The 15,809-nt window shown below is 44.3% G+C and overlaps 3 protein-coding genes across 3 annotated transcripts; all 3 read right to left on the reverse strand.

Annotated features, from left to right (window-relative positions):
- Positions 1 to 2,467: 2,467 nt before the first annotated feature.
- On the reverse strand, positions 2,468 to 3,308 carry F5J12DRAFT_916162 (uncharacterized protein; the record flags this gene model as incomplete). The annotated part of the gene is made up of 2 exons (XM_051749189.1): positions 2,468 to 3,130; positions 3,193 to 3,308. The coding sequence occupies 2 exons, from the start codon at positions 3,306 to 3,308 to the stop codon at positions 2,878 to 2,880; spliced, it is 369 nt and encodes a 122-aa protein (XP_051594485.1). The 3' UTR covers positions 2,468 to 2,877.
- Positions 3,309 to 12,655: 9,347 nt separating this feature from the next.
- F5J12DRAFT_973734 (uncharacterized protein) lies at positions 12,656 to 13,135 on the reverse strand (the record flags this gene model as incomplete). The annotated part of the gene is made up of 2 exons (XM_051750130.1): positions 12,656 to 12,792; positions 12,844 to 13,135. 2 exons carry the CDS (start codon positions 13,133 to 13,135, stop codon positions 12,656 to 12,658), a joined length of 429 nt encoding a protein of 142 aa, XP_051594486.1.
- Positions 13,136 to 14,199: 1,064 nt separating this feature from the next.
- On the reverse strand, positions 14,200 to 15,261 carry F5J12DRAFT_787235 (uncharacterized protein; the record flags this gene model as incomplete). The annotated part of the gene is made up of 3 exons (XM_051743605.1): positions 14,200 to 14,259; positions 14,445 to 14,937; positions 14,993 to 15,261. The coding sequence occupies 3 exons, from the start codon at positions 15,259 to 15,261 to the stop codon at positions 14,200 to 14,202; spliced, it is 822 nt and encodes a 273-aa protein (XP_051594487.1).
- Positions 15,262 to 15,809: the final 548 nt, after the last annotated feature.

The following is a 15,809-nucleotide window of genomic DNA, read 5'->3' on the forward strand; positions in this document are numbered from 1 at the left end:
AGGCCTGTCTAGTAAGATATGCCCCTGTCACAACATAAGATGGGCCTGTCAGTAATATCAATTACACAGTTACAACACATGGATGGGCCCATCAATAGCAACATGTATGCCTGTCACAACACATAGATGGGCCCATCTAGTAAGATGCACCCCTGTCACAACATAAAGATGGGCTCATCAGTAATATCATTTATAGCATCATAACATATGGAAGGGCCCTTCAGCAGTATCATTTATGTGGTCACAACATAAGGACAGGCTCTTCAGCAGTATTATTTATATCATCATAACATATGGATGGGCCCTTCAGTAATATCTTTTATATTGCTATAAAACAAGGATGGGTCCATCTAGTAAGATCCACCCCTGTCACAACATAAGATGGGCCCAACACCAATAGCATGTATAGCATCACAACATATTGATCAGATCACAGCAAAATATTGAGGCAAGTGTCCTGACATGCCATAATTTTCCAACAAGCTGCAAGCAGCTCACCCACTATACAACTCCGACCTCATCCACCCCAAGCATGAATACTATGCAAGACACATCTAAAACCCCCCATGGATGGCAAATGGAACTAACAGACTGCATTGTGTCATACACATACATGAAAGCCAGATTTCAAGAGGAGGTATTCAGTAGACCTCATGCCCTTCCAGATATGTCAATTCCATTTCCAGTGTTATGTGAAGTGGATCACATATCATCAGTCATCTCAAAGGCCTATCATTGCCCAAGTAAGTCCATCATAATGGTGCAATGGAAGTTTTCATCTTTCTGCAGTCAACATTGGGAAAAATCAGGGTGGAAAATCCTGCAATGCAGAAGCTGCTGAGAGATACATGGAAGTGACTGAGCTGTCCATTCTGGTGACCAACTCAAACACCATCTGCATTTGGTATTTTCCAGATGCTCTCAGCCCAAAAAGAAGGGTAAGGGAATGCAGAATCTCATATTCTACTGACTTAATGCAATGGCAGGCCAACATATGGAACTGCCTTCATCTTCTGAGGGAACCACTGTGGGAGAGCATAAAGGCTTCCCCACAGGCATGGCAGACAGATAAGTCATATTTCCATGATAATGCTGAGTTGAAAGGCACCATCAACCTGTCACCCACATGGTTTCAACAGGGTCATGGGGTGGGTGATCATTTCTTTCCTTGTGAATAAAGCACTCATCTGTCTTGAAGCCCCAAAATGGCTTCCTGGAAGCCTCATGGCTGCTCAAATCCAGGATGGAAAACACTTCTACAAGGGAATGGGTCAACCAAATGTCCAACACCAATGCCCTGTTGTCTGCAATCCCACATGTCATCCATCTGCAAATGTATGCAGATGGCAGGGAAGCATTGATCTGCCTTGGTGAACAGGCAGAACAGTGGGCAGATTTGGATATGGGCTCCATACTGCTGATATGGAGCTCCACATATAGCAGCATGTCTGTGATGGTGAATCAGGCAACTTATTACCATAGGGATATCAATGGACAGGATCCATGGTATGACATGCTGGTAACTGTGGGTGACTACCCACCCTTGGACTTTGTCATTCCAATATTGAATCTGCAGCTGTGCTACAACCCAGGGATGATCATTGCATTTTCAGGTTCAGCATTGGAGCATGGGGTGGGAGCTGTAGATGGTGACAGAGCATGCCTGGCATACTACATGTGTGCCAATGTACATCAGTCAGTGCACATTCCCATGTGTCAATCACCATGGATGGATGACCTACTACCTAGACCAGTTGCAACTGGAGAACTGTTGATTTGAAGCTGCAAAACTTAATGCAAGATTTAGTAGGTGATGTGGATCTCATATTTTATTAGGATGTGCTGGCTCTCAAACTTTGGACAGGTGGTGTTGCCAAGATTTTGCAAATGGGCAGGTGCTTTGACATCATAGATTGGGTGGTGTGAGTCAAAGTGAGGTTCAGTGGTGAAAACCAACCAAAACCAACACAAAAGACAATGAAAGCGAGTGGTGGTGTGCCTATGCGGTACCTAGATGGTAGAACCTGTTCTTTGGGAGGGTTTTTGCGAGCTACAACACTCAAAGATGAGTGCTGAGGGTTGGGGGTGCTCCTGACGAAGAGGGAGCAAGAATGTGATAGAAAGCGATAGGGTAGACTGCTGTCAGCCTACAGAAGGATGGATGGTGACTTAATTTGATGTCCTAAGCTGCACTGAGCTCAGGGAGGGCTTGGAGTGAAGTATATGGATGATAGATGATGATAAGCGAAGTAGATGATAGCTAGACCCTTAATAAAGTCTCAACTATCGAAGCTGATGAATGATTTACTGAGAGATGATAAATTGTGAGCAAGAGGGGCTCTCTGATGTCTTTTTTTTTTGCTACCTAAGTACAGTGACTTATATACAGTACAGGGGTGTTGCCTATGGAAAATAAGGTGCAAACACCTGGTAAGTGATTGGTAACTGATGAGTAAGGAATGTAAGTGATGGGTAATCATCTTGGAAAGCATTGGTAAGCATTGGTAAGGATAAGTAAGCCAAAAGGTGAAGAATCAGTAAGCAAAGTCAAAAGATTGGTAAGTATTGGCAATAGGTGAGTCAAAGACAGTCAGAATGTCAAAGTATGAGTCAAGCAATGTCAGGAACCAAGAAAGTGCACTGGAATCACATTAGGGGGAGGCTGTGCATGTCACATCTTGAAGAGATCGCTTCTAGGCCAAAGTGGGATGACAGAGAGGCAGCGCTGATCTGATGCCAATATAGTACATCCAAAAGTGGACAGGGTGAGTCAGATGTCAACAGGGGTCAAGCTTTGGGGGTCTGTGGGGTGACAGGAGCATAGGGGATCGCAACTTTCCCCCCCAAACCATCCTCTCAGTGAAGCAAATAAAAACTTCATGAACAAGGCTCTGTTGGAAGAGAGGATGAAGGGGGAGTGTCTTCTGCTGTATCTTGCAACAAGGAGGCAAGATGTGCATCATACTCGTCATGGATGCGATCAGGGAGAGTGGAGAACAGTAGATTATACTGTAGCTGTCGCAATTTTGGAAGAATGATGGACGAGACTGGTATGAAGATGTTGCAAGGGGCAGGGAGGAAGGATCCATATGCTTCTTGGACTGGAGAAACTGAAACAACCACATAAGACCTTTCCAAGTGAATGACAGACCTGAGGCAACCAAAGAACGTCCTCCTAGAGGTCATACTGACAAAAAGAACATGCTGTCCAAGCTGGATGGGCTGAGAGGGGGCAGATGAGGGTGGGATGTACCAGGACGCTTCAGGACAGAAGCTGGTAGGAACTCCTGGTAGATATATGTAGCCATGGTCCCTAGCAAAGGGGACAAGCAAAATGACTGATGTGGAGGCAGCCATATCAGAAGAATTAATGAAACGAGCATCTTTTGGAGGGAGTGCTGTAGAAACATGTGGAGTGCACAAATCCTTTCCAATCTTGGAAGGTAGGATCACATGGCTGAGCACTACAAGCGAGTGTGGGAATGGTTTCAGTGTCTGCAGAATTGGTGGAGATACGTCGAAAACTGGAATGCCGTACACGGGCACTTAAGAATTTTATTGGCGCTTAACTTGCCTCCTCCTTTTTCTTTGGCACTGACAACCTGTTCTTGTGCGAGGGATGACTGCCAACATTGCTGGCTGTCCTTCTTTGCATGAGGGCTATGGTTTTCACCTCCATTCATCAGCTACATCCATGTCCACCTCACCAAACACCTTTGGTGTGTGACATCGGGCCATCATGCAGATGGGTGGATTGTCAGACATTGCATGGATGGGCAGGGGTTCAGATATCATGTGAATGGGCAGTATCTCATAAATGATTGACATTCACAGCAATGTATATACAACCAACTCCACAGTCAAAAACATGTAAACTATCAAAGTGGCATGCCCGACAACCTGCACAATGCCCACCACCTAGTGTAGAAATGGTCAATTTGTCAACCCCAACCTTTGACAATATCAGCATATTTCTGAATATTTTCAATGCAGTAGTTTACCTGCTCCTTGATATGGCCATCGAGACGGTCTGTGATTGGTTCCTCAGGCAATGGCCATAGGCCCTGGGCCATCATCAACTATTTGCAGTGACAAGAATAAGTGGCATACCTTACAAAAATCCCAGGCCACAGAAAACAATCCCTTGCCTTGCAATCTTTGGGAATCCACTGCATATTCCTTGGAATGATATAGCCACCAAGGGAATGAAAAGCCAGAATTGGGATCAGCTGCATGTGGGGTCCAATGCAGGACAATGGCACCAATATTGTTGATTATGCAAAATGCACTAAGGGGAATTAGCTGCATTTGATTGTGGAAGCTAACCTCATCATCTTGGTGTCTGAGGTACACATGGTAGCATGCTGGGAGGGGAGGAGTATAACTGGCATGCAACACCATCACCAGAATCAAGCTATTAAGCTGATTCTGAAGGAATTATGTATCAGTCCCACATGGTGAAAAATTGATGTAAAACCTACCAAGTCCATTGCTAGGTTTGCAAACCAATGTGTGGGCCATCCTGTGATATTGGCAGTCTGCTTCAGATGTACAGAGGCCACCTCAGTCCAGCATACCAAGTAGAGGATACCCTTCTCTACCACAGACTGGCAAGATGGGTGTGATTGGCTGGCAATGAATGGCTTGGGACAATTTTCAAAGGTGGAACACAGATAATGAATGACTTCCATCAAATCGGGCATATTGATGAGTCAAAGGCCCTGAGAGGCTGCACCATACTGGTCCCTTGCAGCTGTGCCCAACTCTCTCACAATGGCATTCACAGCCTGCACAAGATGCCTATTGAGGGTGGGATCAAACAGCATGTCACTGGGAGTGGTGTTTCTGTGATAGTGAGATACTGCAGCATATAAGGCATGCAGGACTAAAATTATCAATGTCAAAGGTGTAGAAATATCTGTAGGCTACCTCAGTAGTGAACAAACTACTGATATATTAGATATACTTGTAGGCTACTACAGGATGTCAGTATAGTAGAATACTTGTAACATGAATGGACTTACCCTCAGTAGTGAACAAACTACTGAGGGAATACTAGTAGAAAATACTACAAGTATGTGTGCTATTTCAGCTTATATAAGCAGCCAAAACATCACACAGTGGTCAAGTACCACAGGGGCACTTTATGTTCCAACAAAAGGTGTATCAGATTAAGCTCATGCCCATACCTTGATTGCAATGCAGAACAGGTGCCAATCCCCATCGTTCCATTTGAAGAGATTGCTGTGCAGATGGAAGTTCACCTACATAATTGATGGATATCACTGATCACATGAATAGAACCAAATAAATGCTCACCATTCCATATTTCTTCAAAAAGATCCCTCATCTCTGATTGTCTGGGCATGCCAAAATTCAAATGGTTTGTGCCATTGTCCTCATCCACTGCCAAGTCAAAAGATTCAACAGGTACATTTGAAATGAGTGGGGGAGGTGTTGGTTCCCTCATATCCTGCAATTGAGCAAGCAGGTTAGTTGGAGAATCAGGTCAAGGAGATCGGTCCCTCATATTTGATGATTTGTGGGTGATGGGCAGAGGAGATGGTTCTTGCACATTCTGCAAGTCTGCCAGAAAATTGACCTGCATAGTAATGTCATGTGCAGGTGTTGAAGACCCATCCATCCTGTTTAATTTCTCATGCATGACTGGCAGTGCTGATGGTTCCCACACATTCAGCAATTGCTCAAGTAGATCCATGCTCATACCATCTGCTGGGGGAGCAGTTGGTTCCCATTCATTCAGGAACTGATTCATCAAGTTGTCATGTGGATCTATTACTAGAAAATTAGTTTGTTCATTAGCTTGAAGGGCAATTGTGCCAACTCACTGGCCATGATTCCACCCTCTGCCAGAGCAGTTGGCTCCCTTTCCTACAGGAACTGATCCAGCAAGCTTTTGCATGAATCTATAGTGAAAGAACATTTGTTGTTTAGCTTGGAGAGAAATTGTGTTCACTCACCAGCCATGATATCCATGTTCAACCCTGCCATATCTGCCCTTCCACTTGAGACAATTGGTGGAGGGGTTGGCTCTTGCAACTCATGCAGTTGTACTAGTGTCTCCTCTGGATTTTTGGACTGCTTCATGCAGCAGCTAGATTGCCTTGGCTTGATTGGTCTTACATTAGCTGTGGATGGCTTAGGTCACTGGACCCAACAATGAAAACAACCTCACCTTGATGATGGAAATGAACTTGGCAGGACTGTTTGGTGGACATATTTGACAATGATGGGTTCACTGATAGGTCAATGATCAATCAAGATTTAAACTTGTAGGAACAATGGCAAGAATATCATTCACACCATGGGAAGCAAGGTTGGACAATGGCAGACAGAGCCAAATTTTGGGTAACAGCAATACATGGGAGATGAGCAGCAATATCTCCCTACATAGATAGCTACCAGTTGCATCCACATGGCCAATACATAGACCTATCCCACTCAGCTCTCTGCTCAATTGTCCTGCTCAACTGTCCTGCTTAACTATCCCTCTCTCTGATATCATAGACACCTCTCACAACCACCATGGTGTCATGAGCTACCATACATGCCATACACTTGTATTCTAATGTGTCACACTAGGCTAAGCCCTCTATAGACCATACATGAGTTCCAAAAAAGGTTTCCACTCTGACTGTTTGAGGGATTCAACAACTACTTCTGCTTCTGATTGCTGCCTGTTTGCTTGTGTGATCTCTTTGCATCAGGAGATGGAACATACACATCTGGCCTTGCAGGGGCCTTTCTGACACAAGGTGACTTCCAGGTGCTCCCAGGGATGCCCTGTTTCACATTCATGGATGCTGCATTGGCAGTCACAGATCCATTATGGTTGGACTTGGATGAGTATTTGGCCCCAGGTCAATGTCAATTCATGTCTGGCTCACTCAATTCTGACAGAGCCTGCTTAATATACAGCACAAACTTGTTAGCCATAACAGCTGATTCAACATGACCAAACTTGCCTGGTGTGTGCACTTCAGGGCAGATTTCAGCTTTTCACCTATTTTTCTGCTTGTTGACCCCTCCTCAGTTGGGTGGTCAGTGAAAGGAATGCTCTCCAATCCATCTTCATCTGCATATTCTGAGTGGTCCTGTAGTTCAGTTGTGTACTCATTCCCTGAGTGCAGATCAGGGTTTGCTGCAAATACAAGTTACAGCAGGAAGCTCACTATTCAGGGATGTTGCCATTTTCTTTGAATTGGATAGGGTGGGCAAATAAGTGTCTTCATCAGCTTCATCATCAGAATCATGGCTGTTGCTTTCCTGCCCATTATAGTCAGTTAGCACTTTATTTCATGGATGATGCACTGGGGTCTTTGCATGGGCTGGAGGTGCAGAGAGCCACTCACTATGGGAACCATCAGCTGGTGGGGGATTTGAGTGGGAATGAGAAGGTAATGGTGTCTTGGCACAGTTTTGCCTCCTGCCAGATACCTGAAGACCAGAATTGCATTAGTGCTGATCTGTCATGCATGAAAATCACACATGGCACACCTTTCTAGTGGAGGGACCATCTGTTCCAACATCACTTGCCTCAGCCTTGCTGTGATCATCCAAACTGTCATCCACACTGTCATCCACACTGTCATCTGCACTATCATCCACACTATCATCTGCCACTCCCTCTTCCTGCACTTTACCCTTGCCCTTAACACTTTTCCTTCCAGGATTCTTTTTGCATTTGGGGGCAGGTGTCTTTTGGTATTTCCACTGCCTCACAACCTGGAGGGGTGCCAAAGTTCTATCCACCAGTGGCTGCAGCTTGCCAGATTGATTGATCCATTTCTGAAATCCAAACACATCATTTGGATGGGATTCGTGTTGCTTGCACCAAAAGGACAGCAGCTGGGTAGTTGTTGTTGTCCACATGTGACTTGGGTCACAGTCAAAGGTAAATCCTTCAGGAAGATGGTGGGCTGCTATCATTTCTGCTTGATGATGACCAAAATTCTTGAACAGCACTGCTGACAAGGAATTTTCACATGCTAATCCTGATAGCACTCATCAGAGATTGAGGACACTAAATACTCTGGCCACTCACAGTAGTGAGCAGTCACAAATCCACAAACCATTTTTTGTAGTTGGTCCTGGCTAAGGCCCATGATTTCTCCTATCCAAATCTCTCCATCAGCATTTTTCACCAATTTCATGGAGTCAACCTTGCCAGTCCTCATTGCTTTGGCTGCTGTCTTTTTCTGAGCATGTTCAGGACTTGACTCACCATCATGCTTGGGTGGTGTTCCTCATTCCTCAAATGTTTCCCCAAGGTACTCTCACCAGCTTCCTTCCAGTGTGCAGACATCATTGAAGGGGATTCCATCCATGATTTCATTATTGAAGTCCATACTGTCATTGCACAAGTCTTACCTAGGCCTAGAGGAGAATATGGTGGACTCACATGCATGCCTGTATAGTTCCCTCCTCATTTTTCCACCCAGCCATACACATTATGCACATTATGCAATACCTCCACATCTCCATCACAAAGTTTTGGACATACTTGTACCCATACTTGGCTGCATTCCTGGGAACCAGGATAAATTGAAGACTGGGAAGTTGACCTCATACAATCACACCTTGCTTTTGTCTCTGGTGTGGGGCCTTCCCACCCATTCCTCCTTTCCACTATATCTTCAGCTGCAGCCAATTGTTCCTCCATCAGGTTGTCCTGAATAAAAGCCATCAATGCATTCTGATACTGTTGGATCTGCTTGCTTCCATGGGTATTGCCTTCTTCTACTTTCATCTTTGCAAGCTTCTCTTGTATTTGCTCTTGGTACAGTTTGTGGACCACTGCCCACACAGAGTATTTGTAACTGGATCTAAGGGTAATGCAGGACTTCTTTGAACAGAGGGGCTTTTTCAACCAATCTTGTATTAGCTACAAGGGTGCTTTGAATTGTGAGCATCTGAATCAGAACTTTTAGAGCATACCTTGCACTTGGTCTGGACTTTGCTCCCTCTCAACTCCTTGTTCCTGTCCAATTGCTGCATCTCCTCCCATATGAATAGCAGAACTGCAGGCTTCTTCTTCTTCCATGCTTGCCTCCATTCCTGGCATCAGTTCCCAAGGATCTCCAACTCTTCCACTTCAAACATTTCTTCCTCCCTTTCCCCCACATCTGATGGTTCTATGTCTCACTCACCATCAGCATCATCTCTTTCCATCTGATCCCAGGCATCTGATTCATACTGGGACTCCATGGAGTATGATGTGGTATGATGTATAATGGTGTATAATAGATGGTTGGCTACCAAGTTTTTTTGTGCCCTTGTTTGGTGTCAATGCATTTCAGTACTAGTGCAGTCATGCCAAGGAATTCATTTGGACCTCTGTGAAGTGGCTGAAATATCCAATCAGGCTGATCTCTTTGACAGGATCCTGCCCAAAGGCAGATTAGCTCCTGGTTTGCATCCAGGCTGTCAGTTGGCTTGCCCAATCATATCCATACTTATATTGATACCAAACATCTCATTTCACCTTCATCAGCTAATATAGCATCCAAATTCACCATCATAATCCAGGCAAAGCACCCAGGTAATGTTGCAGCAGGAAGGGAATGTGCAGGCAGGGATTGAGCAGTAATAAGAAGGCAGCACCATGCATTGTGCAAGGCCAGTGTAGTTGCATTTGTATTTATGCCCTGACATGTGTTAAGGTACCAACATCAATAGAGCTAAATGATAAAGCAACTTGCACTAGCAGTAGCATTTCTAACAACTGACCTCATACTGTGAAATCAGCAACCTCCAGATGGCCAAGGGAAGCACTCAAAAGGGTATGAGAATGATTGGTCCTACCCTGGGCCATCAGGTGAGGCATCTGGAAGTCAAGACTTGGAGAACTGGAGGTAGATATAGATCATGATTGGTAGAAGTTGTGATCAAACAGCCAGATCCAACAACCCCTGTCCATTCTCCCTGATCCTCATCATCCAAGCATTCAAGGTCTTGCTCCCAAAAGTACTTTGATGCATGGGCAGATTCAGCCTTCAACAGACATGAAAGCATGAGCTCACTGGTCTAGCAACTGATGTTACTGTGGAAAGAGGTATGCAGCAGTTTGCCAACCCAAAAGCAGACTTCACATGGTGTGTCAGACACAGAACAATTACATCCATGAATGGGTTCCATGGAAGGGGGAGTTCTTGAAGATACTCCTGGAGCTGGAAGCCTCCCCAGAGCCAAGGAACTGCACCTGGTGTGGCAATGATGGGGTATACAGATGTCTGGATTGCTTGCATCAGCCCCTATTCTGCAAAGAATGTTGCTGGAAGAGTCATGAGAGCCTGTAAATGATATATATTGAAGGGCCTGTCTTTATGTTGTGACAGGTACATCTTACTATGGATGGGCCCACCCATGTGTTGTGATGGTATAAATGATATTATGGAAGGGCCCATCCATATGTTGTGACACTATAAATGATATTACTGATGGGCCTGTCTATGTGTTGTGACACTGTAAATGATATTACTGATGGGCCCATCTTTATGTTGTGACAGGGTATATTATCCCAAAGATGGGCCCTTCCATATGTTGCCAACTCTGTAATCTATATATGATGGGTGGGCCCATCCAAATGTTGCAACCTTCTTCATGATACAATAGGTGGGCCCATCCTGATATTGTGACTGGGGCACACCCTACCATGGATGGGTCCATCCATGTCTTACAGTAGCTCAGCATACTTACTTGGTCATGGGCCCATCTATCTGTTGCAGCATCTTTACCCTCCACAGGCCCTCCCATATGTTGTGGAATTGTGCTTATGGGCCTGTACATATGTTGCTCTCACTATAGGCCCTCAGGCCTGTCCATATGGTGTAAAATATGCACATTTATTTTTCACAGCCACACTGCCACACCACTGCACTCATTCAGCTGCATCATTACTTGTCATGGTCGCACAACTGCACTACTGTGCCCTCTCAACCACATCATTACCTTCTGCAACCACACCACTGTGCCCTCTCAGCCATGTCATTACCCTCTGCAACCACACCACTTGACCACATGTTGCATAATGATACTATGTGTATATTTGTATATGCCTACATAACATAACAATCAATCAATGATTGAATTTTGCATGAGGTACATGGAAACAACAATGATTGTATTGGCTAGTAAATTTACCAAGTGGTGGGTAACATGAATGCAAACATATCAATGAATGGTATCATAGAAGTTATTCAAATCTCTGACAACTCTGCTGAAAAAAAACTTCGCTGTCTCCTCCCAGACAAGCTGCATCCTTCATCTCCTCCATCAAGGGAGATCAACAAGGTGGAGAGTGAGATCAATGAAGTGAGGGAGACCAATGAGGAGAAGATGGTGGGGAGCATGAGTCTTCGTGGTACTTGTCTCACATGTAGTTGTGACCAAGTTCCCAAGTGTATTCCCCATCACATCCATGTGGCCTGTAGTTGCACAAGCCATCCAGGCTCTGAGCTGGGCCCTGACTGTGACCTTTGCTGGTCTCTCCATGGGGTAGGTGAGCATTGGGAACATCATCAGGATGTCTCGTATCAGTGAACAGTATGGTAGTAGTTGTCAAATGCTTGTTCAATGCACTCCATCTAGATGTGATTAAGCTGACTAAATTGTTCCCCAACAAGGCCATAGAAGGTGGAGTAAGAGCGCTCTTGTGAGCAACACTCAATAATCATGTTGATGAGCTCGATCTAACCAATGGTCATGAGTATGATTTTGAAGTAATCAAAATAATGATACTCACCTCTTCTCCTTCCTTTGACTGGATCTTTGTCAAGTCTGGGCCTACTCTGACCAACTCTGATGCTGGATGAGGTCCAGGGAGAGGTTCAGAAGCAAGTCCAACAGAAAGAGCAGAACTCTGACTGGTGGAGTGTTGGCAGGAACGAAATCTGCTGAGGTAAGGGCAGAGCAAAGTGAGGGCATTGGGTTTAACTCATGCACTACCCCCTTGCATGATCTCAGCCCTTGTATTTCAGAGGGGGTGTACAGACAGACAGTCAGAGGTAACTCTGACAGGCAGAAGATGGAGACAGAGGGAGTAGGAACTAAGTCGATATTCATACTGAGGAATGATGGAGTATGATACATGCTTTTATACTACCATGGAGGTACAGTAACTGGAATTGGAACTGACATATGGAGACCCAGCAATTTTCAAGTAAAACTTCCTAGATGATGAATGAAGGGTAGATGGAGGACATATGAACAGGTAACATAGAACATCCAGAAAAGGAAACAGTCCAGGTGCTGGACCATGTGGTGCATGTGCTGTGGAGTACCTGACTGCAAGCTGTCAGGGAGGAGTCTGAAGGTAGTCACATGACTCCTCAGAGAACAGTCCATTTGGTCTGGTAGGAGAGCAGTACAAGTCTGACAGAAGTTGGGTGGAGTTGGTGTGGAGTGAGTGAATGACCAGTGGAAAGGGGTGTGGAGTGAGTGAGGACTTAGGATGAACACATGATCATGACAATCTTCAAGAGCTTGTGGACTGCTTCTTCATAGTTGAGAGTGTTCATGATAGTAAGGTATATCATTTGTCATAGATTGACCAAGTTCATCCCCATCTGATCTGATATACCTTCTCATTCTTTGGCTGCCAAAGGGTCAAAATTATGACACAGGAGTGAAAGAGTCATGTTCCTTGCTCTTCTTCCTTGCTTGACTCCTCTGGACCAGATTCATTTTCAGAGCCCTCTCCAAGAATCTCAGCTTTTATTGCTTTGTACTTTTCCTCGTTCTCTGTGTAATTGGGGTCGAACTTGAGAATATCTGCCTGAATGCTTCAAATACTAAAACTAGTAACAAACAACAGAAACTCACTGAGCCCTTCTTGTGCCTGCAACTCCTCTTCAAGGCATATGTGGTGCATAATTTGCTCCTCTTCCTTTATGAGGTCCAACCCATCTGGTATGATTGGGTTGTCCTTATACTTGTCTTTCCAGACCTGCATAAGCACCTCTATTATATATTGTATGTGATGACTGATGGTCCCCTCATTGAGAACATCATGGAAATAGTCAAAAACAAGTGCATTTGCTTCCAGAGAGTTTTCTGCCAGAAACATGCCAACCTCACACATGAATCCAACTGCAATCTCAATCAAGTCATCCATTCAGCACTCAAGGAGGAAGATGAGGGTTTCAAGCACAATAATCTCATGTGTGACAGCTTGATTGATGAGGTGAGCAATGAAAGTTGTCAAAGAATGACAAATGGTCTGTCCAGCATGACATCAACGATTCAAAACAGGCAGGAAAGAATTGTGACTTACTTTGTTGTTACACTTGAACACATGTCAAAACTGGCTTATGAGCCAGGTTAAGGCGAGTTCTCCCACTTGAGGAAGTTTTGTGTTGATAATGGCCACCAGAGCAGCAAAAACAGGTGTAAAGGGTAAGCTGGATGCATGTGCTTTCATGATGCTGTGGGTGAATGGTCCTTGACCTCATATGAGGTTTTCTGAGAATGGTTCAGGAATGACCTGCTTGATGTTGGCAACATTGACTCAGTTAACAATACCAGTGATCAATTTGTGCAGTGTGTCCCAGGATGACTGTAATCTTGACTTGACTGAACATGGAGATGAAAAGTCAGTGGCCAGACAAGGATGATTATGTCAGCAACTAGTCATCCATATGGCTACAGCAGCTCAAAGGTGGTTACTGACTGCTCATGTGCACCACTCACCTGGCCACTGACTTGTCATTTCAGCATTTATGATAGTAAGATAATCTCCTATGATTTTATTTGAAGTAAGTCTCGAGATGCGAGGCATGGAGGCATTGGAAGGGGGGGAGGTAGCACGTGATTAGTAAGCAGCCACCAAGTGCAGATAAGATAGTACAAGGTGTAGTACTTCAGATTGCAATAGCACACTGCAGAATTACATATAATTTTTGTACTGTCCTCTAGGTAATATGCAGGGCTCGAAGAATATGAATTTTTTGTGAAGAAATATGCAGTACTTGGATCACAATCTTGGTTATATGTGTAAAATCAGCCTATGTTTTTTTTTTTTTTTCAGACTTATATAGCAGTAGAACTATTCTAATTTTTATACAAGAACCTGAATCTAATTTACCTGGTTCTGAATCTGCAAAAATACTGGCAATCTGACTTGAATTGATTGAGATGTTCAGATTCTAAAATTTAGCCACTACATGTGTGTGATTTTGTTCATTTAGCTGCGCCCTCAGTTTTGAAAATGGCCGAAATTTGAAACAAGGTCTCAAAACACTATACATTGTGACAAACCGAAGTTACATTGTAAGATGCTACATCTCTATGTACAACAACTATGTAGGTATGATTTTGTGGACAAGGTGATCTTTAATGCAAGTAATGAATTGATGAGAATGCACAAGTGGTTTGTTCAGGTTCATTATATGTGAAAACATATGCCTCTTACAATCCACACTGACCTGGCCAAATTGCAATCCTTTGAAGTGATTGACAGCTTTGTCCAAATGCTGTGGGTTCCTTCCATCAAGGAGGAGTTGCCCCATACCATTCCACCACACTGCAGCCCAATCCTTGGCACACCCTTTGTGATCCTGACAGCTGCTAGAATGCACAATGGGGGGAAATTCTGCAGCGACTGTGCAGATGTACTCATCCAAATGGGACCTGACATAGACATATGCAACATAAGTATCCATCCCCATCTGGACACAGTGAGACTTCTTAATCTTTGTCAGTGAGACTTTGCAAAGCCTAGTGAAACCTCTTTTGAAGATGGCCTGAATCTTGTACTCGATGCTTAGATAAATGAGTTCAGAAGGATGGAAGAAGTATGCTCTCTCAATGACACAAGAGGTGATGAAGCTGAGCATACAGGCACTGCATTGGAAATGGCAGACGAATTCCAGCAAGTTCTCGAGGTCATCCAAGGAATATTTGGTGGAAGGACAGGGACTAGAATGAGTGAATTCAGTAAGGGTCACCATCAGGGGAGTGCTCAGAGACTTACCACATGAACTTGAATTTGATGAACAAGTCAAAAGTTTGCACAGTCAAATTTTTGCCACTGAGAATAATCAGTTGCCCATCAACCTTCCCCTCCTGGCTGTCTGGTGCATATTGGCCAAGTGAAAAGACGTCAGTGAAGAGTTTGGGCTCATTCACCAAGATGTTGTGATTGAGTTTGTACAGTGTATTCTTGACCTGGAAGATGAACATGCCATTTTCAAAATAAAATTCAGGATGGCAGGTGACTGTCACTAGTGCTGATTCAGTCATGATTAAGGCGAAACAGCTGATGGAACAGTAAGGGAAATTATATATGTTATTGTTTATTTGTTGCCTTGTGTTCTCATACATCCCATGTACTGTTATGTCGCATTCTGGGGTTTGGGCTTCAAGCTTGAAGACCCATCCCATTGATGGCGACATCGCTTCCCAGTTCCATCCCTCAGCTGCCTGCAAGTACCACACCATGGCCAGAAAACCTCATCATGATGGTCAATTCACTCTCTGACATCTATCAGTGTGCTTTCCAAGTGTGGACCCAAGAGGACAACAATATAATTCACCTCGAGTGTCATCTCAGCTTTCTGGAAGGAAATGTGATACATCTCCTTACAGCAATTGAAGAAGACCATGTGGGCACTGACCTGTCTGAGTGGCTCTCAGACGCCACTGAGCTAGTTGGGAAGCTGTATGCAGCAATTGCATGCTATCAAGACAGCATGAGGACTTGGTGAGCAAACTTAAAAAAATGGTTCCCAACACTATCAGCCTAACATACACATTCTTCATGCTTAGTGTTGATGAGAACATAGAAATGC

This window comes from Pisolithus orientalis (assembly GCF_024613125.1).
Source record: "Pisolithus orientalis strain OTSU chromosome Unknown F5J12scaffold_94, whole genome shotgun sequence".
NCBI classification, from domain to species: domain Eukaryota; kingdom Fungi; phylum Basidiomycota; class Agaricomycetes; order Boletales; family Pisolithaceae; genus Pisolithus; species Pisolithus orientalis.